The following is a 26,417-nucleotide window of genomic DNA, read 5'->3' as shown; positions in this document are numbered from 1 at the left end:
GACTGCACCATCTAGTTTCCTTGCTAGCTATCGTCTCTTTTCTTCATATGTATTTGACATATTGCTTTTAACTAAGTAATAGAAATATGTTTAATTCCACTTTAAAAAAATGAAATAAGACATACACTCAGAAATAGGAAGAGAATTTGATAAAAAAATATCGTTTCAAGTGGACCGATTACAGTTGCATTGTTACCTCAATCACTCGCAATATCTTTAATGTGACCCTTAACAATCACCTAACTATTTTGAATCATATTGTCGCTTTGTATTGAAATCTATGGTTATCTTACCTTTTGGAAAATAAGAGAAGACAAGAAACTCTTACTGGGTGAGGAAAAAGTGATGTTGTATACTAAATGATTATTTTTCCTTCTAAAAATGTATCTCTTTTCTGGTTAATCAGAAACTTCGCATAAATTGGACAGTGCGGATTAAGAGACAGTAGCGTTTTTAGCATAACAAAATAGGAAATAAGATATGCAAATATACAATGTTACTTTTTTTACCTTCTGGCAATAACGAAAAAGAACTCTTTCCTACAGGCAGAAAAATAAACAAAAAGGGATGTAAGAGATACAGATAAAAATCTGTGAATTGTATAATATAAATAGAAAAATAGATAGAGATAAGAGTTAATAGATATTCAATGTAACAACATAATTTAAAATGTTTTATATGATTGCATTTCTTTCTTCTTTTTTTTTTTTCTTTTTACTGGATGTGATTGCATTTCTTAAATTACATAATATTGTAAAAATAATTTACCGTGTATTAATATTAAACTACTAATGTCAAAATAAAAGATTAAACTGTCGTAAAAAAACTTAAAATAATAGTAATTTTTATTGAACTAAATAATTTTATTTCCTTTCTCACTTCCGAAATTAATGCTGATAACAACCCCGAGTAAATATTACAGGACCTTCCAAGCTTTTTAGAAATGTTTAAGTCCTTAATCATTACATTAGTTTGGATGAAAGGTTTACGAAATACTTTTATTAATTATAATCAAACATGATGGGTGGAAGCGCAAGCATACACACAGCACTTCACACATCCTGTCCTCAATTCACCCTGATGTTATCATGTTCATGTTTTGATGTAATGGACTCATTGGCAATCCTCTGCCCCGTGTTGTAGTGCATTAGTTGTTGCTTGTGGGTCTTTTGTCCTCACCCAAAAATACCAAAACTTATTCATATGTCGATTAGATGTTAAATTTAATTTCTACAATATATTTTTTTCTGAAATTTGTAAGAATCTTTAGAACATGAAAGTTGTTTTCGTTCTAAACTTCTTATTTTTTTCAAAAATAAAAATGGCAGTGCTACAGTGATCACATTATTTTAGGATGCTGTGTTAACATCAACTAACATTGTGTCAATACCGAGCAAGTACATACTCAAGAGTCTGAACTCTGAACATCAAAGGTTACAATTAATGTGAATATCTGTGTCATTACCTGAAGATTGAAACGTCTACAAGATGGTACGCTAACTGAGGAATATGCATGTATCTTGGAACCTAATAGTGCTCTTCATTTGAAGATTACTAATTTTTGAACAGAAATGAACTTCCTTTATAGTTGATACTTCATACACAGTCTCGTGTTATCACTAAATTCCAGACATTGAGAAATGAACTTCTAAATCTCCTAGAGGATTATGAAAAAGTCGAAGATATTAGGCAAAGATTAGTGCTTCCTACATTACCCGACAAGCCCCACTTGACACTGGCACTGGCCCATCTGATTGATTCAACCTCCAGTACCAGGTTGCTTTCTCATTCATGAGATGCCTAATCCTACTACCATCATTCAATGAAACTATCTACTTACATTTTTCTAAAGTGAGGTTTTAACAAAAGCAAAACCAGATACAAAATCAACAATCAAGATTGTAAATTATCTCCTCCGTATCACAATTTAAAACCTTGGTCAAATACTTGCCCTGTCAAGTGAGAACAATTAGTGTAGTAAACCTGAACCAACTTTAAACCTATTCCAATCCCCACCATGACAACAGACACACGCATTATTAACACATATTGTGTAGCTTTTCACCAACATTGTGAATAAAACAAACAAATAAATAAATACAATTTACAATAGAAAGGCAAAAAAAGGCATTTTTCATTGAGGAACCATGTCCATGTCCATGTGCATGTGGATGAGCATGCAAACTTACAAGTGCTGTGGTGTGTGTGGGGGTGAGTGATTTCTAGAAGAAGAAGCATCTGCATCATCATATTCAATAGAGAAATTCAAGAATCCACTGCTATCTTCATCACCATCATCATCATTACCATCATAATCATGATCATCATAATAATCATCATCACTGGCTGTGCCTTGGAGTTCCTGTTCTTGTTCTTGTTCTTGAAGCTGCTGTATCTCTTGATCATTGACGAACTGTCTAAGCCTCTCTCTCAAAACCCCTAACTGACGCTCTAGAAGGTTCTTCTGCGACTCCACCTGCACCACCGTCCACCGGAGCGACTCGATGACCTCGAGATCGTACTCCTGCTTCTGCTCCACCACGCGCTGGAACTGCTTGGCCTGAATCTCCACGGCGCTCTTCTCGCTCTGCAGCCGCAGAATCATGGACATGGCCTCCTCCGCCGCGGACGCCGCCGCCCCCTGCTCCTGCTCGATCTCCGCGCACGCCGCGTTGTACCGCTGCCGCTCCTCCTTCACCATCCTCCTGAGCGACATTACGTCGAACACCTCGTCCTCCAAACTCTCCTCTCTGAACAAATTCTCCTCCTCCTTCGAATTCGAATTGTCGTCTCTCGACGACGACGACGACGATTTCTCGTGGTTGGAGATGAGGAGCGGAGAGCGGAGAAACTTTAGACAGAAGAAGAAGATCAAGAGGAGGCCGAGGAAGTTGAAGAGGCGCGAGAAGTAACCGAGGAGGAGGAAGCCACAACCGAGTTCACTGGCTTGCGTGATGAACTTGAAGGTGGAAGGGAAATCCATGAACATGAGAAGAAGGAAGCGAAGAGAGAAACGAAGGAACCTCAGGTAGAAACCGAGAACAGGAGCAACCAACAAACCCAGAGTCTGCATCTGGGTGAGGTTAACAGATTTTGACTCAACAACACCCAATCCCAATCCAAAGGGAAAATAATGGAGGGATTGCGAGGAACAAAACAAAGGCCAAAAGGGGGGGTTATTGGCGTTATTGGATTGTCAATGAATGTTGTTGTATGTGGAAATGGAACATTGGTTATGTTATGTTTTTGGTTGGTTTGGCGTTACAAGGGTAGAGGAACAAGAAGTACTACCATTCTTCTTCACTAACTACCCTTGTAAGCTCGGAGAGAGAGAGAGAGAAAGTATTCTAGTCATGTTATGAAGAAGAAGAAGATGAAGAAACTGGGATTGGGGGGATCTGATCCAGAGGCGAAGAAATAGAGGTGTGAGCAATCAGCATCGGTTATGCTCACATTACTCGGACCATTTCAGAGATTAATGTTTCCATGCCGTTACACATGTATTAATCATTATTCATTATTCATTATTCTTTTTCAATGCAATATAAACAATAATCAACATAATCATTTATGTACAACAGTAAAAAAAAAAAAAAATCAGTAATGAACTCTTTTAACGTATATAAAATAGTACGTGTTCAGGTTTGGTCTCTTCCTAGATTTTTTTTTTTTGAGGAAGAACTCTCCTCCTAAATACACTCACAAAACTAAATAAGTAAATACGAATAATAATAACAATATATTTGAGTGATATATAGTATTATTATATACGCTTACAAAAAAAAATTGAGTGATCCTTGGTTAAAAATAATAATAAATTTTAGGGACGACTTATTACTAGTAACCAATCCAGGGGTAACAATTAAAAACAATACGTGGAGTTTGAGTTTTTTTTATTAAATTTTATTAAAGTTCCACTACTACTACAAATTAAGTTTAAATCTTTTAAGTTTAAGTTTTACGGATAAAAGAAAAATATGATTGAAGAAGATATTTTATTGCATTAAACTTTTTTTATTAAGAGTGATTAACTACTATATATGTATATATATATATATATAGAGGTCTAATATTATTGTAAAAAAACACAACTCGTCACTAAAGTGCTTTCTACAAAATTTCTACTATCAATCTAAGGAAAAATATTAAAGGGGAAAGGGTACCGAAATTCTTATTGAAGAAAATTTTCAAAGATTATTATCTATATCAATTACCAAATGAGATGGATTTACAATAAAAATAAATTTCTATATTTACAATATATTTATTATATCTTTATATTCCAGCTTCACTGATCTCTTTAAGGTAAAATAAATGTAAGTTATTTATTCTTTTTTTTAGAGTAAGTTATTTTTTTCTTTAAATTTGTCAGATTTTCCAATTTTAGATTGGAGTATCATATATTTATTTTAAATTTTTATAAAAAAAAACAAATTATTATGAACCTACATTGATAATAAATAAATATAGTTGATAAGTTATCAATTAATAATATTTTTATGACAAAAATAACTTGTCTTTGTCTTTTTTTCCCTATAAATTAAAATGCGTAAAACATAGAAAGTCTTTTACTATTATTTTGTATCTTATCTTTTTTTTTACAGTGTTAGAATATATTTCAAGGTTCAAAGCATACTTATAAATGTACTTATAACTTGTCCACCAAAATTCACCAAATTCAAATTTACCATATCTCTGTGGGATAATTATATTTCATATTATAAACTCTGTGGTGTCCTTTCTAATTATTTTTTTGGGAAGAGTAAAAGAAATTCTCTACCACATGAAAAAGTCCAAATAAAAGAAATTGAAATGGTATAGTTTTTAATTAAATTTGAAAAAAAAATATAATGCAGTAGACTAGGAAATTCTCCATCAAACCCTTAGGATTTTTGGCTTCAAATATGATTACATCTCTAATTATGCATCTCCAGAAGAAGAAAAAAATCTAATTATGCATTGGATCTTCTCAACTTCCATCTAATTTTAAAATTTTAAATTATTATCAAATTATAATTTAGATATAAGATAAATTTAATATAATAATTATCTTAAAAATTGCGTCAATCATAATTTATACTGTTATTTTACACCATCAATATATATATATATATATATATGATTAATAAACTCTTTTAAGAAATTAGCAAAAATAATAATTAAAAAAATATAGCCGTTGTCGTGCGGTATCTTACTCGTTTGCCACGTGAGAAAAGGATAAAAGGATAGTAATATTGCTATGCCTTCTGAATTATCAATTAATAAACCAACGGCTACATCAGTTTATTATACCACGGATTAATGGGCTCATGTCAAGAAATTCTTCAATTACTGTATAAATAGTATATTTTAATAATTATTATATTATTTTATTGCTTTTAATTGAATAATATATTTTTAAAAAAATTATCGTTGAATTAAATTTTTTTCCACATAAATTATCCATACAAAATTTCATATTAATCTAAAATAATTTTTTATCTCTTTTATATAAATTAACATCAACTTAATATAAATATTTTAAAATATACTAAAATAGATCATTTCTTATTGTTTTTCAATTTTAATAAAATTTAATATAAATGATCTTTGTGATACATAAATATGATTCAACGGCTGGATTAATAAAAATCATAATCATCTAAAAATTAGATATTGACTTGTTTAAATTGAATTTTAATTTAATCATCTATTATTTTTAATTTTAACTTAAGTGTTGTTATTATTAATTATAATTTTTTATTATAAAAATTATTTTTATTTGAAGCACCTTGTGTGTATATATTAACTTTAGTTTGGATTTTTTAACATAGTTCATTTATTTTTTAATCGAAATACATTAATAAGTTATACTGTCAGTGAATTTTAAGATAATTCTTAGTTATGCATGATTTATTAATTAACATGCTCTAACTAAAAATAAATAAAATTATATACATTAATATATCCAAAAAGTATTTATTAAGAAACATTCATTTATTTTTTAGGTAAATTTTAAAATATACTCAAGTTATAACTTAATAAGACTAACTCTAAAAAAGAAATGAGTGTACGTTAATAAATCTCTATAAAGTTTGAGTTTGAAAAATGTTTGATGAAAATTTAATATGTTGAGTAAAAAAAAAATATATATATATATATATATATATATATATAATTAGATTTATGATGTGATAAGAAAAAGCAAATAAGAGAAATGAAATATACATGTATGTGAGATACATAAAATTATAATGGGCACATATATTTCTACTCATGAAGTTTCATGGGAGTACGGACTGCATGGGTTCTCCGTAATTCATCCCCAACCTCAACTACGTACGTACCATATATAAAAATGTTCCTGAAATAAACATCTCTATACCCACCATTATCACATCCCTATTTAGTATTTATCAATTCCCATGCTAAAATATTATTAATCGAATAAACTTTCTGAATACCAATTGATACAGATAGAATGATCATTTATCAATTTGTGTTCCCTTGAGTATTGACAGTCTTGGTCAAATTAGGAATGGTTACGTGCAAAAGATTCAATGCCATATTGCACCATGTATAAGGCACGAGAAAATGAATTCTTTTTAGGTTAGATCCTATCAACAATGTTTAAAAAAATGCGTTACAAACTAGGCAAATCCACAGTCTACAGCTCCTGTTGGAAATTGGAATATGCACACATGACGACCGCATCAAGACAAGAGATCATGATTCTTTGCATGTTTTAAAAAACCGCACAAGCTGCAGTTATTGATCAAATGTCTAACATTTGTTAAGTTTTTTTTTTTGTTATAATAAATAAAACATTTTATAAGGCTGAAATTTTATGCAATTATTTTGAAGGATAGAGGATTTGGAACTCTACCGCTAATTAATATTTGGAATGGTTCAACTATCCTTGCTTTTCAAAAGTAAACACGAAAAAAAAAATAGTCACTGCAGCTGATAGGTAAAACTTATTTAATAAGGAACCAAAGGAAGTAGTAGAAAATACAGGCACAAAGATGGAATCAAAGGTGCAAGCAGGGGTGCAGAAAGTAGACAAGTCCAAGAGGAAGATTACAAAGTCATCGTACCTTAAAGACTTCATATAGAAAAATTGGCTGTGCTGGTAGCATAATCTTGTTAGAATAAGTTGTCTGCCATTAGGGAATAAATATAACAAATTTGTTATTTGTAATATTTTTGCATAGCAAAATGACAAATTCAGTTATTAGAAAAGTATTATAAATAGCCATGTAATAAAGCAAGATAAGGAATGAAAAATACAAAATCATTTCCTCTAGCCTTCTCCTTCTTTCTTTGGAGGCGCTGGCCCTCGAAGCAAGATAAGGAATGAAAAATACAAAATCATTTCCTCTATTCAGTTATTATGTTCATTGCCCTTGATAGTTTGTGAATAAAACAACTTTGAATGAGTACTTGAACTGCTAATGAGATTGACTAGTCCAATGCAGTGCAAGTAATCTCTTAATAGTAAAAAACACGTTAGGCCAAAGATTTGAAATAATTCCAGCCATTGATAAGACCGATATGCATTCACACACATTCGTTGCATGCAGAGGGATAATAATATAATCTTAAACACTTGCTTTCAAACAAACCAACAAATATGGATACCATTTAATTTTGTTTTGAGAGAAATATGCCGTGAATGCGCCCAAATGAGTGAATCTCCTCTCAATGCATTACCAAATTAAAATGTTGAAAAAAGATTAGCTGAAAGAAATTATGAGCAACGGGGAGTTGATATATATGATAATCTAGTAGTATTTTTTGTTTTCTTCTTTTTTTAGATATGTAATGATTTATGAAATATTTATTAGTTGATACTTTTACAAATAATTTTTTTGAAGTCCTCAAAATGTAACTAAAGCAATATTTAATCTATTTTTTTATATTTAACAAATAAGAAAATTAGTAAAAATTAATGTGATAAGAGGATTCTTCAAGTTAGGTGCCCAGGCAAGGTCTGTTGTAACTGTTTGATGGAACAAGGAGGAGTGAAAACAATGTTTTCTCCTCTCAGATTCTTACAGCTGGTACCACCATTTTGGCCGGCATTAATTTCATCTGGCAAGGGATGTCATAGTCCAAGATTACAAGAAAAGACTCTTACCATGCACAATATACTTCCTAATTGCTATTCAGATTCATTCCCCCAAAGCCCCCACCTTTGAAGCAATCAATATTTTCATTTTATTGAATGTTCAGTGCAATATGCATGAAAAATAAATAAAAGAAGACCAAATTTGAAAATTTAAAGTGATTTTATATATGAAACAATTTTGGTGTAATAGTGTACAAATTAAAAAATATAACTTAATGTTGCAAAATTGTATATACATAATGTTGTGCATATATAAAATACTAGTTATATGGCGTTACGTTATTAGAAGGAAATAGCTTCATCATATATGTAAATAGAATTCAACTAGTTCATGGTTGAACATCAATGTGAGAAAAGAATGAGATATTAGAAATGAAACTAATATTTTAAATATAATATTTTGTTTATGCATGAAGTCAGAAAATCTTAAAACTCAATTTTATAGATTTTTTTTCATTTATGTGGTGTTCAATTTTTTCATTCCTACTTAATGTGAGACTTCATCTCACACTTTCACATTTATACTTCAGCATACATGCATGTGACTTCAACTATCATAATAAACAAAAGGGTTACATGTGAGAATACATATTACATATCATAGTACTCAATAGAATGCAGAAGTGCGGCAGATGTTTTGGATTCTGAGGAGCAAGTGTAAGAGCTACTTGACAAAAGCTCGGTTTTAGCAGGCCCAAAAGCATCAGCACTAGAAGATGGAGAGTTTGAAGATGCAGATGCAGTAGTTGAAGGAACAATGTAAGTAGCTTTTGGCTACGTCAATTGTAGGCATCTTAGATGGGAAAGTGGGCAATGGAGCTTCAAAATTAAGTACATGCATTGCTTCTCTAATTGTAGGCCTCAGAGTAATCTGGGTGAGCACTCCATAGGCCAACTATCATTAACCTTTCCATTTCTTGCTCATCAAAGTCTCCACACAATCTTGAATCAGATGCTTCTAACAGATTACCAATGCCAGAGTTCCCAAACCCATTCCACCATAACTACTATTTGTTCCTCACTGGCTCTTAATTCAATTGCTTTTCCACAAGCTATCTCCGAAACCACAACACCAAAACTGTATACATTTAGACTCCCACTATTTGTTCCTCACTGGCTCTTAATTCAATTTGCATTACACATACATGTGCACCTGATAAAAAAATACATACATGTGCACCTGACAAAAAAAAATACATAAATGTGCATGCATCATGCAAGGTCCTTGATTCATAGTTACTTTTCTTTCTTCGAGAATAAAAAATTGTCATCAGTCAAAAAAAAGAAAATAATTATTCAGAAAACTTTCTTATACTTCCATTTTTTTTTTGGTATTAAGGAAGTAAGGATCAACTATTACACATGCATGATTTTTTTTCACATGATTACTACTCCCATCATTTATAAGTCATAACTTGTATATGTTAATTGCGTTGAACAAACATTACTTTTGTAATATAGCTCATAATATATTTTTTTCATAGCTGGTTCAGAACATCTTCTGTAGTTTGTACTAAGAAAGCAAATGACTATTTACACCTCAGTGATCCAAAGCTGAAGATTGACTCATTTATTTTAAAGTAGTAGAATTGATTTTGATAAAATTAATTTTGAATCTGTTGTGTGTTCAAATTAATTTCAATTACAGATTTTACACACAAACGTTTGCGGTTAGAGGAATTGGTTTCTTCTTTGATAGAACTCAGACAACATCTATTTATTTTATTAAGTTGCTCAAATATTTCATAATTGTAGAATCACGTATAAGAGAGACTAATATACTTGATTCTATGCCTTTCTCTTTTCCACTTTCTGCTCTTTATTTCTTTCATTTTCTCTGTTTCTATATCACAAATTTACAAACGTACGATATCACAAGAACACAAGTGCACACACGCACATACAAATTACATAGAGTTTAAATGAACTTTACTCACAACTGTAAAAAGGAAATTTCACAGTTTCCCATTAGATAATGACTCGCCAATAGTCTGTAACCTATGCTGCATTAGAATGCCAGATGTCACCACCAAACTTAAGAAACATGGACTTTCCAGTAAAACTATGTACATCAAATTCCCCCTATTGGACACATTGTATTTGATTCTAACATGTAGCCAGAGAGAGAGAAGAAACTGAAGCAAAAATAGTACTCATTGTTGGAGAATGGTGATATGGCTCAGGCATTTTCTGTGGGAGAACTGGTAAAGGAGCTTCAAACGTAAGCACTTGAATCACTTGCCTTACAGATGGCCTGGAAGTATAATCTGGATTGGCACACCAAAGGCCAACAATCACTAAATGTTCCATTTGCTCCTCATCAAATGCTCCCCCAAGCTTTGAGTCTACTACTTCAAGTAACTTTCCCAATCTATAGAGCTCCCAAACCCACTCAAATATGGTTATTTGACCTTCCTTGGCATTAAGGTCAATTGGTTTTCTTCCACTGGCTAACTCCAACAAAACAACCCCAAAACTGTATATATCAGATTCCTTCCTAGCCTTCCCTGTAGTGCAATATTCAGGGGCTATGTAGCCCACGGTACCTGCTAAAATTGTGGTTTGTGATCCTTTCTCATGGTCAACCAGCCTAGCTAAGCCAAAATCCCCAAGCTTAGCATTGAAACTTAAGTCTAACATAACATTGCTGGATTTAATGTCCCTATGAAGAACACACTGCTCCCATTCTTCATGAAGGTACAACACTGCCAAAGCCAAGTCCATAGCAATGTTGTACCTCATCTGCCATGTCAAGATGCTTTTTCCACGATATAGGTGGGAATCTAAGCTACCATTTTGCATGAACTCATATATAAGGAGGAGATCTTTCTTCATGTGGCACCAACCAATTAGTTGTACTAAATTCCTATGCCTCAGTTGGCTGATGATCTTAACTTCAGCTGCATATTCCTTTATACCTTGCCTAGATTCTCTTGATATCCTCTTTATAGCAACATTGGAGTTTAGCTTTTTCAAATAGCCTTTATAAACACCACCAAAACCACCTTGTCCAATCTTTTGGGCCTCTGCAAAGTTATTTGTTGCACTTGCCAATTCTTTATAGCAAAATCTTTTGGGTCCAATGCCCTTTTGGAATTCATCATCCATGCTCAGATCAAAAACTGAATCTTCTTTTTTCAATTTAGCCCTCTTCCAAATAAAAATACAAACCAACCCTAAAATAAGGAAACTTGCAGCTATACCTATACCTGCTTCTATCCCCTTCAATAAACCTTTGTTGCCCTCTTGTTTAGGGCTAATATTAGCAGTGGGAAATGGTGAAGGAGAAGGATTTTGGATTGGTGGGGCTGCCATTGGAGGTATTTGATTTGACACCTTCTCATCACTTGGTAAACTTGAACGGAATGACCATGACAACAATGTGTTCATCTCAAACATAAATCCTGTAGCAGCTGAGAAGCCAAAAATAACCCTCTCTGGTAGGTAATCTCTCAAATTAACATTGCATGAGATATAACTTTTTATTGGCTTGCCATTGATTTGGTTTCCAGTGAAAGAAACATTTAAATTATGTGTACTTGCATTGTACTCAATTGCACAATAATAAACTTTCATTTGCCTAATATCAATGGACCATGGAACAGTTATGTTAGATCTCATAGAGTTGAAATTTATACCTACATGAGTGCCAGGTGGATCCCAGGAATTTTGGTGTGTGTCAAACTCCACTGCTACAAATGGATATTTAGTTGGCTTTAATAATCGGTTACCATCCACAAGACCAAGACCACCTCCTTGTTGTATTTGATTTGAAAGTGGAAGCTTTGGATCTGCAAAGAAAAAAGCGAAGCCATCTCCAAAACTAGTCTCGTTTGAGTAAATGACAAATGAAAATTCGGTAGTGAAGTCGGTGAGTTTTCCTGAGCTCATGTCCCACAGTTGCAATAACTTAAAACTTGTGACTCTCCCAACACTGTAAGCATTGCTTTGGTACCTTGTGGTTGCAGTAAGTTGAATTTCTGAATGTGACAAAGTAGCATCACCTTCAATCCTGGCATCATTATACTCAAACCCTTGGTAATGAAATGAAAGTGGGTTTACAAAAGTAATCATAAGAAAGAAAACGATTCCCCTTGCATAACAGAATAGGTGGCTGGTTGCATGGAGACCAACATGGGAAGTAGCCATCTCTGGGTGAGAGTTGATTTTGAAACCTTTCCTTGCCACTAAATCATAACATGCAATGTACAAATGAGTCTTATGTAATTGCTCAAATTTGATTTTCTTATTTATGTAACTTGGACAGTGATTTTATGAGTTGTTTTTTATGAGTTTTGTAATGTACAAATGAGTCTTATGTAATTGCTCAAATTTGATTTTCTTATTTATGTAACTTGGACAGTGATTTTATTCGTTGTTTTTTATGAGTTTTGTATCTGTATAGTTGTCTTGTAGTTCTGCCTCAGCTCACCTTGCAATATTGAAGATTAGAGTTCACTTTTTTAATTAAAATCAATATGACTAAGTCACACTCACAGGACCCATACCCATACGATATGAAGTCCAAACCGCTAGGCCTGCTGAGTATACCATTTCAGCTGATGAAGTGTTATGTTGACCAATAAAAGGGATGATGAAATGTAATGAACTTACATTCATTTTAATAATATTCGAGCTTAATGTTTCTTATATTTAATTCAATTTTTTCCAACAATATCACTTGCTTTCTTTAGTACAATTTTTTGTAATATAGCTCATGATATAGTTTTTTATACTCTGGTTCAAAACTACTTCTGTAGTTTGTACTACTAAAGAAAACAAGTGATATTGTTGGAAAATGTAAAGTTCCACATAATTGGGATGAAGAAAAGTGAAGAGTATATAAGTTGGGGTGTTATGTATGAAACTGTTTATTTGACCAACTCCTACTTCTATACCAGCCCAACAATCAGGACTCTTAAAAAGATCACTGAATTTACACAAAAACGAGTGGCATGATTTGGTGTCAAATCGGTTTCTACTATATTAGAAATCAGACAACATCTATTTATTTCATTAAGTTGTACAAATATTTCATAATTGGAGAATCATATATATTATAAAGAGCAGAGACTAATGTACTGGGCTCTATGCCCTTCTCTTTTCCACTTTCTGCTCTGTGTCTTTCATACTCTCTATTTTATATCACAAGTATACAAACGTACGGCACAATTCACAAGAACACAAGTGCACACACGAGCATGCAAAGAGTTTACATAAACTTTACAAATAACTGCAAAAAAAGGAAACTTATCAGTTCCCCATCAGATAATGACTCGCCTATATGCTGTAAGTTATGCTGTACAAGAATGTGAGATGTCACCACAAAACTAAAGAAACATGAACTTAACAATAACTTTATGTACATCAAATTCCCCTATTGATCACATTGTATTTGGCTCTCACATGTAGCTGGAGAGGGAGAAGAAACTGCAGCAAAAATTGTACTCAAAGTTGGAGAATGGTAATTTGGCTTAGGCATTTTCTGTGGGAGAACTGGTAAAGGAGTTTCAAACTTAAGCACTTGAATCACTTGCCTTACAGATGGCCTGGAAGTATAATTTGGATTGGCACACCAAAGGCCAACAATCACTAAATGTTCCATTTCCTCCTCATCAAATGCTTCCCCAAGCTTTCAGTCTACTACTTCATGTAACTTCCCCAATCAATGTGATGTCCCACAGGTGCAATGACTCAAAACTTGTGACTCTCCCAACACTGTAAGCATTGCTTTGGTACCTTGTGGTCGAAGTGAGTTGGATTTTTGAATGTAACAAAGTAGCATCTCCTTCAATCCTGGCATCATCATAGTCAAACCCTTGGTAATGAAATAAAAGTGGGTTTACAAAAGTAATCATAAGAAGTAAGAAAATGATTCCCCTTGCATAACAGAATATTAGATGGTTGGTTGCATGGAGACTAACATGGCAAGGAGCCATCTCTGGGTGAGAATTTATTTTGAAACCTTTCTTGGCTTCTAATTATATCATACATGTACAAATGAGTCTTGTGATTGCTCAACTTTGATTTTCTTATTTATGTAACTTAGACAGTGATTTTATTCGTTGTTTTTATGAGTTTTGGATTTGTATAATCGTCTCATAGTTCTTCCTCTGCTAACAATATAGAAATGAGCACGGCCACAAACCTCTTCTCGAATATCGAATGAAGCTTAGAGTTCACCTTTTTATTTAATAGTCAAACCGCTAGGCCTGCTGAGTATGCCATTTCAGATGATGAAATGTAATGAATTCATTCATTAATAATTTGAGCTTAATGTTTGGTTACATTTAATTCTATTTTCTCCAGCTATATTCTCTCTAGCCCAAATTTCTGTCCTTTTCATGATTTGTCACGGACTATATTTTATATCTTAACCTTAGGCTAGTTTAACTTGTTTTATGAAATGGGGACTAAGATTGGTACACTAGTATTAAGATTTTGTTACGAGAAAGATAAAAGTTGCATCACATTTTCTCAACATGGATGGTATTTCTTGACCAAACTCGATCGCAGACACACAAAACGAGTTTTGATTCCAAAATGAACTTTCAGAGATAGGGAAAAGAACAAACGCTGAAAAAGACAATAATCAATATCCAAGGGGATGATATTCTACGTCAGGGAAAGCAATAGAAGGAAATTTCCATGAATTCCCCACCCCCTAAAAAATAAAGGAGGGTTCATATAAATGCTGTTTTGTTTCTTTCTAGACACCCAAAAATTATATATATAGTTTGAGTTACCATGATGTTACAAGTTTCTTTCCCCATGGCAAGCGATGCCGAATGCTAAAATCCAATCAATAAATTTTGATTGAAAGTTGCAACCAAAGAGAAGCTATCCGTACGACAATGAGGTGAGGAAAATTTTAAATTAAAACGCGGTTTGAAGCATTGGTTAAATAATTAATTTAGAAAATCTCGATTAGTTTTAACAAACCGCAATTTAAAACTTTAACTATAGATTATCACACATAATGCCTGAACATACCTTGAATAAGATTTTACATTTTACGAAGAATATACTTGAGGAGGTGGGTAATTCGTTCAGACTAGACGGATGCATGTGATCTGAAATTTAAAGACTGATTATGTGTTTGGTTCACTCAGCATCAGCAGTCAATTGATTGGAGAATTAGTTTAACCATTTTTGTATCTTTTTTAATCCAATCATTAATTTAGCTCCCAGGTGATTTGTTATTATTATTTTAATTTATTCATTAAAAAATATTATTTTAATTTTAATTTTTATGTCAAGCATCATCATGTAGTACATATAACATATGATTCTTTTATTTTACTTTAATGCTTCTTCTTTTAGGAACAAAGCAAGCTTGACCTTATAGTAGTAGCTTTTTTTTTTTTGCTGAATATACCTTATAGTACTTTTTTTTTGGAATAACCTTATAGTAGTAGCTAGCACATTGTCATAATAATCTTAGAATAAACACTTACCAAGTAATTATTTTTATTCTCGTGAGAATATGATTATTGTTATTATTATTTTACAATGAGAATAAGATTAATTTGCATATTTTTAAAATACTAATTTCATACCAATAACTTGTAAAAATATATTTGTGATCAGATTTTTTTAATAATTAAAATGCATTATTAATATAAATTTTTTTATCATATAATAGTATTTTAGCATATGCGTAGCAAAGAGAGTAAATGCTTATTTTATACAATTAAAAATTATAATTTATAATAAATAAATATTTCTAAATACATAAATCATGTTATAGTTAAAATCTTAAATAAATAATTTTTTAACATATAAACTATATCTTAATTTTATGATAAATAATTTATGTGATATATTGTAGTTTTTAATTATTGTTAATTTAAAAAATGTTGAAATTGAAGGTTAAACAAAAGATGTTAACCATGATAGATGATAGATGGTAAGTTATAAGAATTAAGAAGTTAAGCTAAACCGTATAAAATTTAAAAGAAACACTTTGGGTTTGGCTTCTACGTACCTATCTTACTAGAGATTCTAATCCAAATTAAAAACAGTTAAATAAGATTATTTTTTTTGTAAATAAAAAAAAAGAAAGAAGAATTTTTTTTTAAGGTTAGAGAGATATAAAAACCAAAAACTAAGAGAGGCTTAGTTGAAAATTGGGAACTCTTTGGGGGCACCTAGCATTTTTGTTGACACACATCCAGCGGTTTTTTAAAATACCAAAAATATCCTTATGAGTATTTATGGTTATAAACAACAGATTATTTTTTTTTCATTTTTGTAACGTCTTTTTTTTTTTTTTTTAAAACACACTCCTTAAATGTAACTTGCTTCTGTTAATATCCTATCCTTTTGGAGCATTCTTGTTGACAACCGAGTAGTTTTTTTAATACCAAAAATACCCTTATGAGTATTTATGGTTATAAATAGCAAATTACTTTTTTCATTTTTGTAACGCCTTTTTTTTTTGTAAAATCGCACTCCTTTAGTGTAACTTGTTTCTGTTAACATCTTTTTGCAAGTGTTTGTAGTCGTCGATAGTGTACATATGTTGTTTATGGATATATGCTAAAATTCGGAGATTTTTCATCATCGAAGAAGAAAAGGTGCGTATTAAAAAAATTTAAAACATACGGACTGTCAATCCGTATTTTTTGAATTTTTTTAAAAATTATAATTTTATACATTTAATTTATTTACAAAATTTGATAATTAAACAAATTTGATATTTAACTGAATGTTGTATTTAGATATTTATTGTAGTAATTAATAGTTAAATAAATTTAATATTTAATTGAATGATGTATTTAGATGTTTATTATAATGATTGAAAATTAAACAAATATAATATTTAATTGAATGACGTATTTAAATGTTTATCACAACAATTGATAATTAAATAAATTTGTTATTTTTTTACATATATAAATTTTTATTAAACCTATAATTTTATTTACAATTCATATATATAAACAAATTAATTATTAAATAAAAATTAATTATCATAAAATTTATTATGTAAATTTATATGTTTATGAAATATACATTAAAATTTTTAATATTATATATAACAACATTAATTATTTTATAATATAATTATTAATTAAAGTGTCGTGGTAATAATAAGGTTGAATCCTTTCTCTATTAATGTTAAATTAACTGGTATACAATCCGTCTAGCCCAAGACAAAAAGCCCAATCCATTTGCTAAAACCCTTGGGGCAGTTTTTCTCTCCTCTCTTAAACCTAAAACCGTAAAACGTCTCCGTCGTCCCTCTCACTCAGCCACCACCGTCTCGCTCAATTCCGAGTTGGCTATTAAACAAAGGTAATCCCGCTCCTTTTTCAACCCTAATTTATTTGATTTAAGATTCCCCTTTTTCCTTTGTCTCTGATTTTACCAATCACAGCGTCACCTATTTGTAATTGTTAGTTGTTTCATTTGAATTTGTTATTTACTGTCTCTCTAATTCCGTATTTTGTTATGTATTTCATTTCATGATTTGAATTCCAAAATGTCAAATTGGTTGAACCTTATTTACCTTGCAGGTTGGGTTGTGAAAAATGAGTTTGATATCCCAAAACGCTAGCACTAAAAATGTGGTCAATAAGAGCAAGAGGGAGGTTGAAGATGATGTTGAGAATAGTGATACTCTGAAAGTGAAGAAGAAGAAGAAATATGACGAGGGGGAACAATTGGCAATGGAACAAGTGAAAGAGATGAAGAAGCTTGAGAACTTTTTGTTTGGTTCTTTATATTCCCCACTTGAGTTTGGAAAGGAGGAGGATGAAGTTGAACCTCCGAAGGCTGCTGAAAAGGTTTCTGATTTGTTCTTCACTGACCGTTCTGCGGATAGCGTTCTCACGGTTTACCGGGAAGAAGATGCTGACTTGTCTGAGGGAAGTCATGATGATGATGACCGCGCTTTGCAGAAGAAACCTGTGTGGGTGGATGATGAAGAAGAAAATGCCACAGTGAACATAGCCAAGGTTAACAGATTAAGGAAGTTGAGGAAGGGAGAGGATGAGGATTTGATCTCGGGTTCAGAGTACGTGTCAAGATTGAGGGCTCAGCATGTTAAGCTTAACCCAGGAACTGAATGGGCACGGGCTGATTCTAGAATAGATAGATCCTCTGATGATGAGTTGACGGATGATGAAAACGAAGCTGTTTTGAGCCATGGTTATGAGGATGTGAATGATGTTCTCAGGACAAATGAAGACCTGGTTGTGAAGAGTGGCACAAAATTGTTGCCGGGACATCTTGAATACTCGAGACTTGTGGATGCAAATATTCAGGATCCTGCTAATGGTCCCATAAATTCAGTCCAGTTCCATCCTAATGCACAGTTGTTTCTTGCAGCCGGATTGGACCGGAAGCTTAGATTCTTTCAAATTGATGGCAAGCGGAACACCAAAATTCAGAGCATCTTCCTTGAAGATTGCCCCATTCGAAAAGCCTCTTTTTTGCCGGATGGATCTCAGGTTATAGTATCAGGAAGAAGAAAGTTCTTCTATAGTTTTGATTTAGTTAAGGCTAGAGTTGATAAAATAGGTCCTCTGGTTGGTAGGGAAGAGAAGAGTTTGGAGGTTTTTGAGGTGTCTCCTGATTCTCAAATGATAGCATTTACGGGTAATGAAGGTTATATTTTGTTGGTATCAACAAAAACAAAGCAATTGGTTGGTACTCTAAAGATGAATGGAACAATCCGTTCCTTAGCTTTTGCTGAGAATGGACAAAAGTTGTTGAGTGGTGGTGGTGATGGTCAGGTTTACCACTGGGATCTGAGAACAATGACTTGCCTGCATAAAGGTGTAGATGAAGGTTGCATCAATGGCACAGCTCTCTGTACTTCACCAAGTGGGACTCATTTTGCAGCTGGTTCAGACAGTGGAATTGTGAATATTTACAATAGAGAGGAATTTCTTGGGGGTAAGAGAAAGCCTATCAGAACCATAGAGAATTTGACTACAAAAGTGGATTTTATGAGATTTAATCATGACTCTCAAATATTAGCAATCTGTTCAGGCATGAAGAAGAGCAGCTTAAAATTAATACATATCCCATCGTATTCTGTGTTCTCCAACTGGCCACCGTCAAACACGAACCTGCATTATCCCCGCTGTATTGATTTTAGTCCTGGTGGTGGATTCATGGCTGTCGGAAACGCGTCAGGCAAAGTGTTATTGTATAAGCTGCACCATTACCAGCATGCCTAAGGTAGATTTAAAATACGGGCAGGATTTGAGAATTTTGTTTGTATTATTTTGTTGGAAGCTTTGAGACTTACTTGATTTATATTTTATCATTATTAATTAATGAAGCTTCATGTGTTTCTTCTTTGAAGTTAGAAGTAACCAAGCTTCATCTATTTTATCATCAATTTTATTGGGATTTAACTATCTTTTTCTGTTCGTTTTTTTATAATACTTAAAATCAATCATCATTTAATTATTTTTGTTTATTATAAATTGAGTATTGTCATACTTCAAAAAGGTTTATTATATTGGTATATATCCGAATATCTTTAAGTGGGAAGGTTTATGTGATTTGATATATTTATTGTGCATTCATATTGTTTACTGTAATTGTAGCTGCTGGGGGTTCTGTTTATCTGAATGTGCATCTCCGCATTGTGATACGTGGTTTTGATTTGCACCTGAGTTTGCTGTGTTACTGAATTTTCAGCTTTTTTTTTCAAGTCTCTTTTGTTTCTTGTCAGCTTCTTCAGAAATGAAATTATTGAATATGCAAAATTTCAGAAAAGGGATTGATAGATTTAGCAGCAAATTAAAGCAATTTTGGGTTGATTGGACCCAAGGTTAAACTAGTTGTTTCCGTCCAAGCTTTTGTTGTTTTAGTGCGAGATCTTGAAATCCTGTCTTAACCAGCCTAATTACAGACTTCTGTTTCATCTTTCTCTCAATGGTAAAGGGTTGAGAATTTCTTGGAGTACCCTTAATATAACGAGTTTTTCCTCAAAATTTTGACTTCTAGCTGGTTATGGGTGGCCCAAAGATTGAAAGGGGTCAAATCCTTTGTCCAATCTAACTATTACACACCACTATGGTGCATGAGCAGGGAATTTCTGGCCACACTCAATCTCTGAGCTATATGTACTGCTAGCGGCTGTGCAGCATTTAATTCATTCAAGTGCCTGATGTTGCTGTTCAAACGGGTAGTAATGGGAGACACATATAGGGTAAAGTTATACTGGATCAACGAATCTTAGTATTGAATCATATGTTGGTTTCAAGAAAAAGTAAATTAAAATATTAATTTTATATTTATAAGGACAAAGCATATATTTTAATTTTATTTTTATCTGTACTTAAAAGCCTTAATATTTACTTTGATTTATCTTAGACTAGCCCTTTTTATCAGTGCGATCAAATAGAAAGGCTTATGTAATTGCATCCAAACGCTACTCATGAATAAGCGCTTAAATAAGTTTGCATTCAAACCGAGATTGTAATTCATTAGTGAAATTAACTAGATCACATAAAAGATCCATCAACACAAGAATACATTAGCCTTTTTCTTATCTTTAACCAGATCACCTAATAAGTTTGCACCAGTATTAGTATCGATATTTTGCTACTTGTATATTTACTTTTTATGAGATATTTTAAACATTTTTTTATCACGTAAAAATCAAAAATAATATTAGAAGGTTTACAATAATTCACAAGTTCTTATTCAATCAACTCACATACTATGACAGATAGATATATGCCCGCATCTGATTGCAGCTTTGTTTTAATGACAAGTGCACGAGCCTTTGTTATAAAATTATCATTGTAAGTATCTTCTTTCCCTCATTTCATTTTCACTCTATTTTCTTTATATTAGGCTCTTCTCTTTCTATTACATTATTTACCAAATTTACAATATTCAGTATTTTCCAAAAAAAAAAATAATCACCATTTTCTTCCATGAAATATTATCCCTTTTCCTAAAATGTCCTAAATAAAAAATTAATTAATTCTAGAAACATTAGAAATTATGTTAAGTAGTTCCTCAAATGTTATAAAAATCCTTCAAATGATTAAAACTTTACTAAAATACATTTATTTAGAGGGTGGTGAATGTCCAATACTTTGTAAATTAGCTAAATAGTTTTACAAAGATCACTTAGATAATAAGTCCCCTATGAAATTCATGATTTATTCAAAGGAAAAATTATCATCTAATACGAAACAAAAAGTGAATGTATATGTCCCTTTTATATATAGGGGTTTTTCCTATAGTTTAGGAGCTGGATTGATTGTATGTTTGAAATAACGGGGAGATGAGTCAAAATCAATTATAAAATCACGTTGAATATAAAGCTGCAACGTTGAATATAAAGCTGCATATAGTTACTTTGAAAAAAATCACGATGATATTGTGACTTTGAGATAGTCAACATAATTTTAAAGAATATGCTACGAGATCTTTTGCCGTTGCTTTTTAAACTGAATGGTCGTTAGGTGTTAGTGAAAGTCATTGGATCCAAACTGCACCTAGTGCAGTTCATTTCTAAAGTATTCATATGATGATATCCTTAATTAACAACCACACTAATTAGCAATTAGCAAAAGCAAAACGTGTCAAGTCAAGTTGCGCTTCCTATGTCAAATGAAACTTCTCAGTGATCATCCATGACAGCACTAATAACACTTCTCAGTGCTCATCCATGACATCAACGTTTTTTTTTCTTCTTCTCGTTTGCCTATTGTCGAATTGTCTTGGCCTCTTGGCAAGCCAAACAAAGTTCCTCTCCTGATATCGACTTTGTTGTGGTGTGGAGTCTTGCCCTCCACAAATTTCTTTTTAAAAGTATGTTTGGATTTTCAAAAGGATCTAAAAGTATGTTTGAAAATAAAATGTTTGAAATCATATTTAGTTATTTCTTAAAAGTATGTTTGAGAGTAAAATTTTACTTGAAAATTCAATTGTGATGAGACAAGTCTGGAAACGCTTTTGCAAATTCTAGTTACAAACTTAATTTTAATCTAAAATTGTTGTTGGGTGTCTTAGGTATATTTTATTTTATAGAAGAAGAACCAATGAAATAATAATTCACTGCCCGAAAAACTAAAATATTAAATAAATAAAATAGTTTTTTTTGTCAGCAAACAAACAAAATAGTAACTTAACAAAACTAAAGTAAATAAAAATAAATAAATCAATATTAATTATCTTTTAAATTAAAAATATTAACATTTTTACTTAAAAAAGGTTGGTGGTTGACTTGTCTTGTCTAGTTTAGTTTTCTTGAAGGATTAAGTAGAGGAGTTAAAATAGATTGGTGAGTTGAAAATCCAATCAGTTTAAACGGGTTGCTTCTTCAGCCAAACTCATTTCACAATCCTAACAACTTTTGTAGTTAGACTACATAAGGGCATAAACCAACCCATCAACGGTTATCCACATTAAAAATCCAATAACAAATATGCGTTAGAGTTTAAAATTTATACATTTTCATGGTAAAAAAAAATCAATTGTCAACCAATAATAAAAAAATCATGATTTTTTATGGATAAATATTATTTTATTAATTTTATTAAAGATGTCAAATGATGAATTTGAACCCACAACATTTTCCTCTCTCTTCCCTCTTTTTCAACTATTAGACAAACTTTATATCTCTAATGAAAAATCATGATAAATAAAACTTATAAAATAATAATTACAAAATCAATAAACTTATCATGCATTCCAATCTTGATTGAATTTTTACACTTTAGAAGCAAACTACTTACAACATCTATTATTAAAATTAAAATAACACCATATTAATTTCCATAATTATTATTATTTAAAAATCCAAAATATTCTTATAATCACATAATATTAGTTCACAAAATAATTAAAGAAAATTCAAATCAACTCTATGTAAGTAAATTACGAACTCCGACCATCATTATTTATCGAACAAGGTGAAGTCCAATAATGTCCAATTTGGGAGGCAACAACTCATTTTTCTTTCAGGGAATTCTCAACATCTATTACAAACCGGTACTTGACGTCCCTATTTATGAGCCTCTCAAGAGCTTCATTGGCATACTCGATTGGAATCACCTCTATATTTGGGTGAATCTCGTTTGCAGCACAGAAGCCAATCATCTCCTGTATATCTTTTGTACCACCTGTAACACTTCCGGCAACAGTCTTTGATCCTGTCGTACAGAAGATGAATATTTACAGTTCCACTGCTTCAACGAATTGAATTACACGAATGAAAACTGGCCATTCCAACAAGCTTTCTATACTTCAAAGGCAACATACCTATATTAAGGCTTGCAGGGATAAATTTGACTTGACTAGGGAAACCAACTAGGACAAAAACACCATATGTCTTCAGCAGTGACATGTAAGGATCAAACGAGTGATCACCAGATGCTGTGTCGATTATAAAGTCCAACGATTTAGCCAACGCCTGTATGGGAATCACAATTAGTTTTCAGAACAAAGAAGCATGAGTCTGTCATCATTAGTGTTTTCTTCATGGTCTAAAGAAAATGTTATGTAGTAGATGCTTCATGTTATGCTTACCGTCATTTCCTCTTGATTAGATGAAACAACAAATTTGTCTGCGCCAAGCAGGCTCAGTGCCTCCTCTTTCTTGGATATACTAGTGCTAAAAACCGTTACACTCAAACCAAATGCCTTTCCAAATTTCACCGCCATATGACCGAGGCCACCAAGACCAATCACTCCTAGAGATTTACCAGGTTGATTCATCTTGTGGCGGACCATCGGTGAATAAACAGTAATTCCAGCACAAAGCAAAGGAGCTGCGGAAGCCAATGGATAGCTTTTTGGTATCATGAAGCAGTACCTGCAGATGCAAAACTAAAAATGATATGAACAGGAGCTATAACCTGTGATTAGTATGAAATAAAACTTACTTTTAGAGCTTATGATAAAATTCAGGAAGAGAAGACCTCATAAAACTTGTTATTAGCATCTAGCCGTCTTTTAAGTTTACCTCTCATGGACTACTATGTAACTGGAGTATCCTCCTTTTGTAATTGTACCATCAAAATCAACACCATTAAAAGTGTATACAGATCCCTTGGTACAATGAACTTCTTGTCCATCATTACAATACTCACAATCCCTACATGAGTTTATATAAGTCCCCACTCCAACATGGTCGCCAACCTTAAAATGGTGGACATTGGCGCCAACCTTTGTCACAATCCCAGCAATCTCATGACTGATATGAAAAAGGAACCATGGCCCGATTAGCTTAAGTATACAGGATTCTCAATTTATCATCCATACAGAAAAATAAGGCCTAATACCCAGGCACGACAGGATACTTTGAGTCACCATGTTTATTCCTTGTCCAAACTACATCAGCGAAGCAAACACCACAGTGCGTAATTTTAATATGAACATCTTCGTTCCCAAGAGTCCTGAGCAATCATCATTATCATATTTTCAAGACATTTAAAAGGGGGAGGAAAAAGGTCAGAAAGTCAAGTTTTATCCCAAGACAAGACAAAAAATGAAACAAAAATATATACACGAATGTAGCATCCAACCAGGAACTGCAATAACTAGTAACTTTTGGAAGTTGTGTTGCCATGAAAAAAGAATATGGTGATTTACAGAAAATGGACACTCCATTAGTCCATACTCCATTATATAAAGTGGAATAAGAGAGATACATATATACCTGCGACTGAATTTGTAAGGTGATAGAACTCCGGATGCATCTCTTGCTGCCCATCCCAGGCAATCTTCACCAACACCTTTGGAACTCATAATTTTTCTACTCCACCATAATGCGATTAACTATTAGCTTACTTTTCATGAAACTAACACAAAGGGAGTTTAGCAAGAATTTAAAGCTTATTATCCTCATTTAATTTCTAATAAATCAAAGAAGTCAGGGATAGAGATTGAAAAAAGTTAGAAAAATTGGTTTGATGCTAGTAATTATACGAAAAATGTTGCCCCAAGACCCTAGTAAGATGAAATAATTAATTTCATGATTGCAAGTGCTAAGACCAAAACTCACACAGGCTGAGTTGACTTTAACGGATATAAGAAGCAGCCTAAGAATCATATATAAATTCATTAACTAAATTAAGCAGATCGCCTAAAGATCTATCAACACAGGAACTTTATAGGATGAATTATGAAAATACGAAATCCTAATCCTAAACAGAGATGGCCAAAACGAACGAGAACTTGAAGATATAACAAAACAGCTTTGTAAATAGTAATATTTCGTTAATAAGAGATTCAGAGTCACCTCACACTTGTGATGAGTAAGGATCCACGAAACGAACGTGATGAGTAAGAAAGAAAAGGCAAATGTATGTATCACTGTTCTATCAAAGGGGCTTTTATATATTTTATTGTGGTTTGGTTTCTTTCGCTTCTCTATCCCCTCCTCCTACCCCGTATTTCACCAAACCCCTCTCCACTTATTAGAGAGCCACGCACACTATCAAAATGGTTTTATCACATCATATTGAGTCAAAATTGAAAACAATTTAATACTAACTATTCAAACTGTAAAGATTTATTTCTGCAAATTAATTTTTTCTACAGCAAGATTTAATAATTTTAATAAAATAAAATTCATAATATTATCCGTATATTTAATTAAGTCCAAATATAAAAAAAAAGAGTGTGATGAATAAAAACTCAAGTCATGATACTTTGTTAACTCCACTTCTATGTCATACGAACTGCTCGAGCTCATCATGATGTGATAACACCCTTTTTCTTGTTTGTTTTTTTCCAGTGTTTTTTAAATTAAATTTGAGAAGATGTGTTTCCTCAACAAAAAAAAAAAAATTGAGAAGGTGTGACTGCCCCTGTAAGTGTTTTTTACGTTATTCTACAATTAAAATTAGAATTTCATCTTAATAACTTATATTTATGTTTAATGTAAAGTTTTATTGAACAGATTATTGAGATAAAAGTCCAGTTTTAATTAGAAAACAACAAAAACAATTGCATCTAAATTTTTTCCAATGTAAAATGGTCAGCACAATACTTTTCTATAGTTTGCTACTACAAAAATTACTACTTAAATACACTGTTTGAAACTGTTGAAAAATTTGCTTTTAGTGTTAAAGGATAGCTAGTAGTTTGTCAAAGGCATCCACTGGCAGAATTAGCAATTCAGCTTCAAACTTAAGCATTTGGAACACTTGCATTACAGAAGGCCTGAATCTGTAATTTGGATGAGCACACCAAAGGCCAATAATCACTAATTAACCTTTCCATTTGCTCCGCATCAAATGCTCCACATAGCTTTGGGTCTGCTACTTTAAGGTGGTTTGTGACCTAGCTAAACCAAAATCACCAAGCTTAGCATTGA

At 32.3% G+C, this 26,417-nt stretch overlaps 4 protein-coding genes across 7 annotated transcripts; 1 reads left to right on the top strand and 3 right to left on the bottom strand.

The window, feature by feature from the left end:
• Positions 1 to 2,112: 2,112 nt before the first annotated feature.
• On the bottom strand, positions 2,113 to 3,511 carry LOC100815236 (myosin-binding protein 7). Its single transcript, XM_003541731.5, has one exon. The coding sequence runs from the start codon at positions 3,071 to 3,073 to the stop codon at positions 2,186 to 2,188; it is 888 nt and encodes a 295-aa protein (XP_003541779.1). The 5' UTR covers positions 3,074 to 3,511; the 3' UTR covers positions 2,113 to 2,185.
• Positions 3,512 to 9,927: 6,416 nt separating this feature from the next.
• On the bottom strand, positions 9,928 to 12,277 carry LOC100814713 (L-type lectin-domain containing receptor kinase IX.1). The gene has a single exon (XM_014766336.3). The coding sequence runs from the start codon at positions 12,257 to 12,259 to the stop codon at positions 10,217 to 10,219; it is 2,043 nt and encodes a 680-aa protein (XP_014621822.1). The 5' UTR covers positions 12,260 to 12,277; the 3' UTR covers positions 9,928 to 10,216.
• A 4,989-nt stretch (positions 12,278 to 17,266) lies between these two features.
• Positions 17,267 to 20,472, top strand: LOC100806692 (U3 small nucleolar RNA-associated protein 18 homolog). Of its 3 annotated transcripts, none has more exons than XM_041008359.1 (3): positions 17,271 to 17,410; positions 17,632 to 19,303; positions 20,165 to 20,472. In XM_041008359.1, exon 2 carries the CDS (start codon positions 17,647 to 17,649, stop codon positions 19,300 to 19,302), a length of 1,656 nt encoding a protein of 551 aa, XP_040864293.1. In that variant the 5' UTR covers positions 17,271 to 17,410; positions 17,632 to 17,646; the 3' UTR covers position 19,303; positions 20,165 to 20,472. The 3 variants fall into 3 exon arrangements, with proteins under 3 accessions (XP_003543133.1, XP_040864293.1, XP_040864294.1); XM_041008360.1 differs by lacking the exon at positions 20,165 to 20,472 and adding an exon at positions 19,678 to 19,696; XM_003543085.4 differs by lacking the exon at positions 20,165 to 20,472 and having other exon boundaries at positions 17,267 to 17,410; positions 17,632 to 19,429.
• Positions 20,473 to 22,863: 2,391 nt separating this feature from the next.
• Positions 22,864 to 25,494, bottom strand: LOC100806165 (probable cinnamyl alcohol dehydrogenase 1). Of its 2 annotated transcripts, none has more exons than XM_003543084.5 (7): positions 25,338 to 25,494; positions 24,756 to 24,851; positions 24,379 to 24,492; positions 24,060 to 24,290; positions 23,624 to 23,909; positions 23,357 to 23,507; positions 22,864 to 23,247 (listed from the first exon to the last, which is right to left on the bottom strand). In XM_003543084.5, exons 2-7 carry the CDS (start codon positions 24,842 to 24,844, stop codon positions 23,045 to 23,047), a joined length of 1,074 nt encoding a protein of 357 aa, XP_003543132.1. In that variant the 5' UTR covers positions 24,845 to 24,851; positions 25,338 to 25,494; the 3' UTR covers positions 22,864 to 23,044. The 2 variants fall into 2 exon arrangements, with proteins under 2 accessions (XP_003543132.1, XP_040864292.1); XM_041008358.1 differs by lacking the exon at positions 25,338 to 25,494 and adding an exon at positions 25,101 to 25,329.
• Positions 25,495 to 26,417: the final 923 nt, after the last annotated feature.

This window comes from Glycine max, chromosome 13 (assembly GCF_000004515.6).
Source record: "Glycine max cultivar Williams 82 chromosome 13, Glycine_max_v4.0, whole genome shotgun sequence".
Lineage (NCBI taxonomy): Eukaryota > Viridiplantae > Streptophyta > Magnoliopsida > Fabales > Fabaceae > Glycine > Glycine max.
This window is presented reverse-complemented; position numbering and strand designations above follow the sequence as displayed.

Coding starts and splice junctions, on each gene's coding strand:
- LOC100815236 (XM_003541731.5), bottom strand. CDS start 3,073: ATGCAGACTCTGGGTTTGTTGGTTGCTCCTGTTCTCGGTTTCTACCTG.
- LOC100814713 (XM_014766336.3), bottom strand. CDS start 12,259: ATGGCTACTTCCCATGTTGGTCTCCATGCAACCAGCCACCTATTCTGT.
- LOC100806692 (XM_041008359.1), top strand. CDS start 17,647: ATGAGTTTGATATCCCAAAACGCTAGCACTAAAAATGTGGTCAATAAG.
- LOC100806165 (XM_003543084.5), bottom strand. CDS start 24,844: ATGAGTTCCAAAGGTGTTGGTGAAGATTGCCTGGGATGGGCAGCAAGA. Junction 24,493..24,755: donor CCTTACAAATTCAGTCGCAG/GTATATATGTAT, acceptor ATGATTGCTCAG/GACTCTTGGGAACGAAGATG. Junction 23,248..23,356: donor CCCTGCAAGCCTTAATATAG/GTATGTTGCCTT, acceptor TCTGTACGACAG/GATCAAAGACTGTTGCCGGA.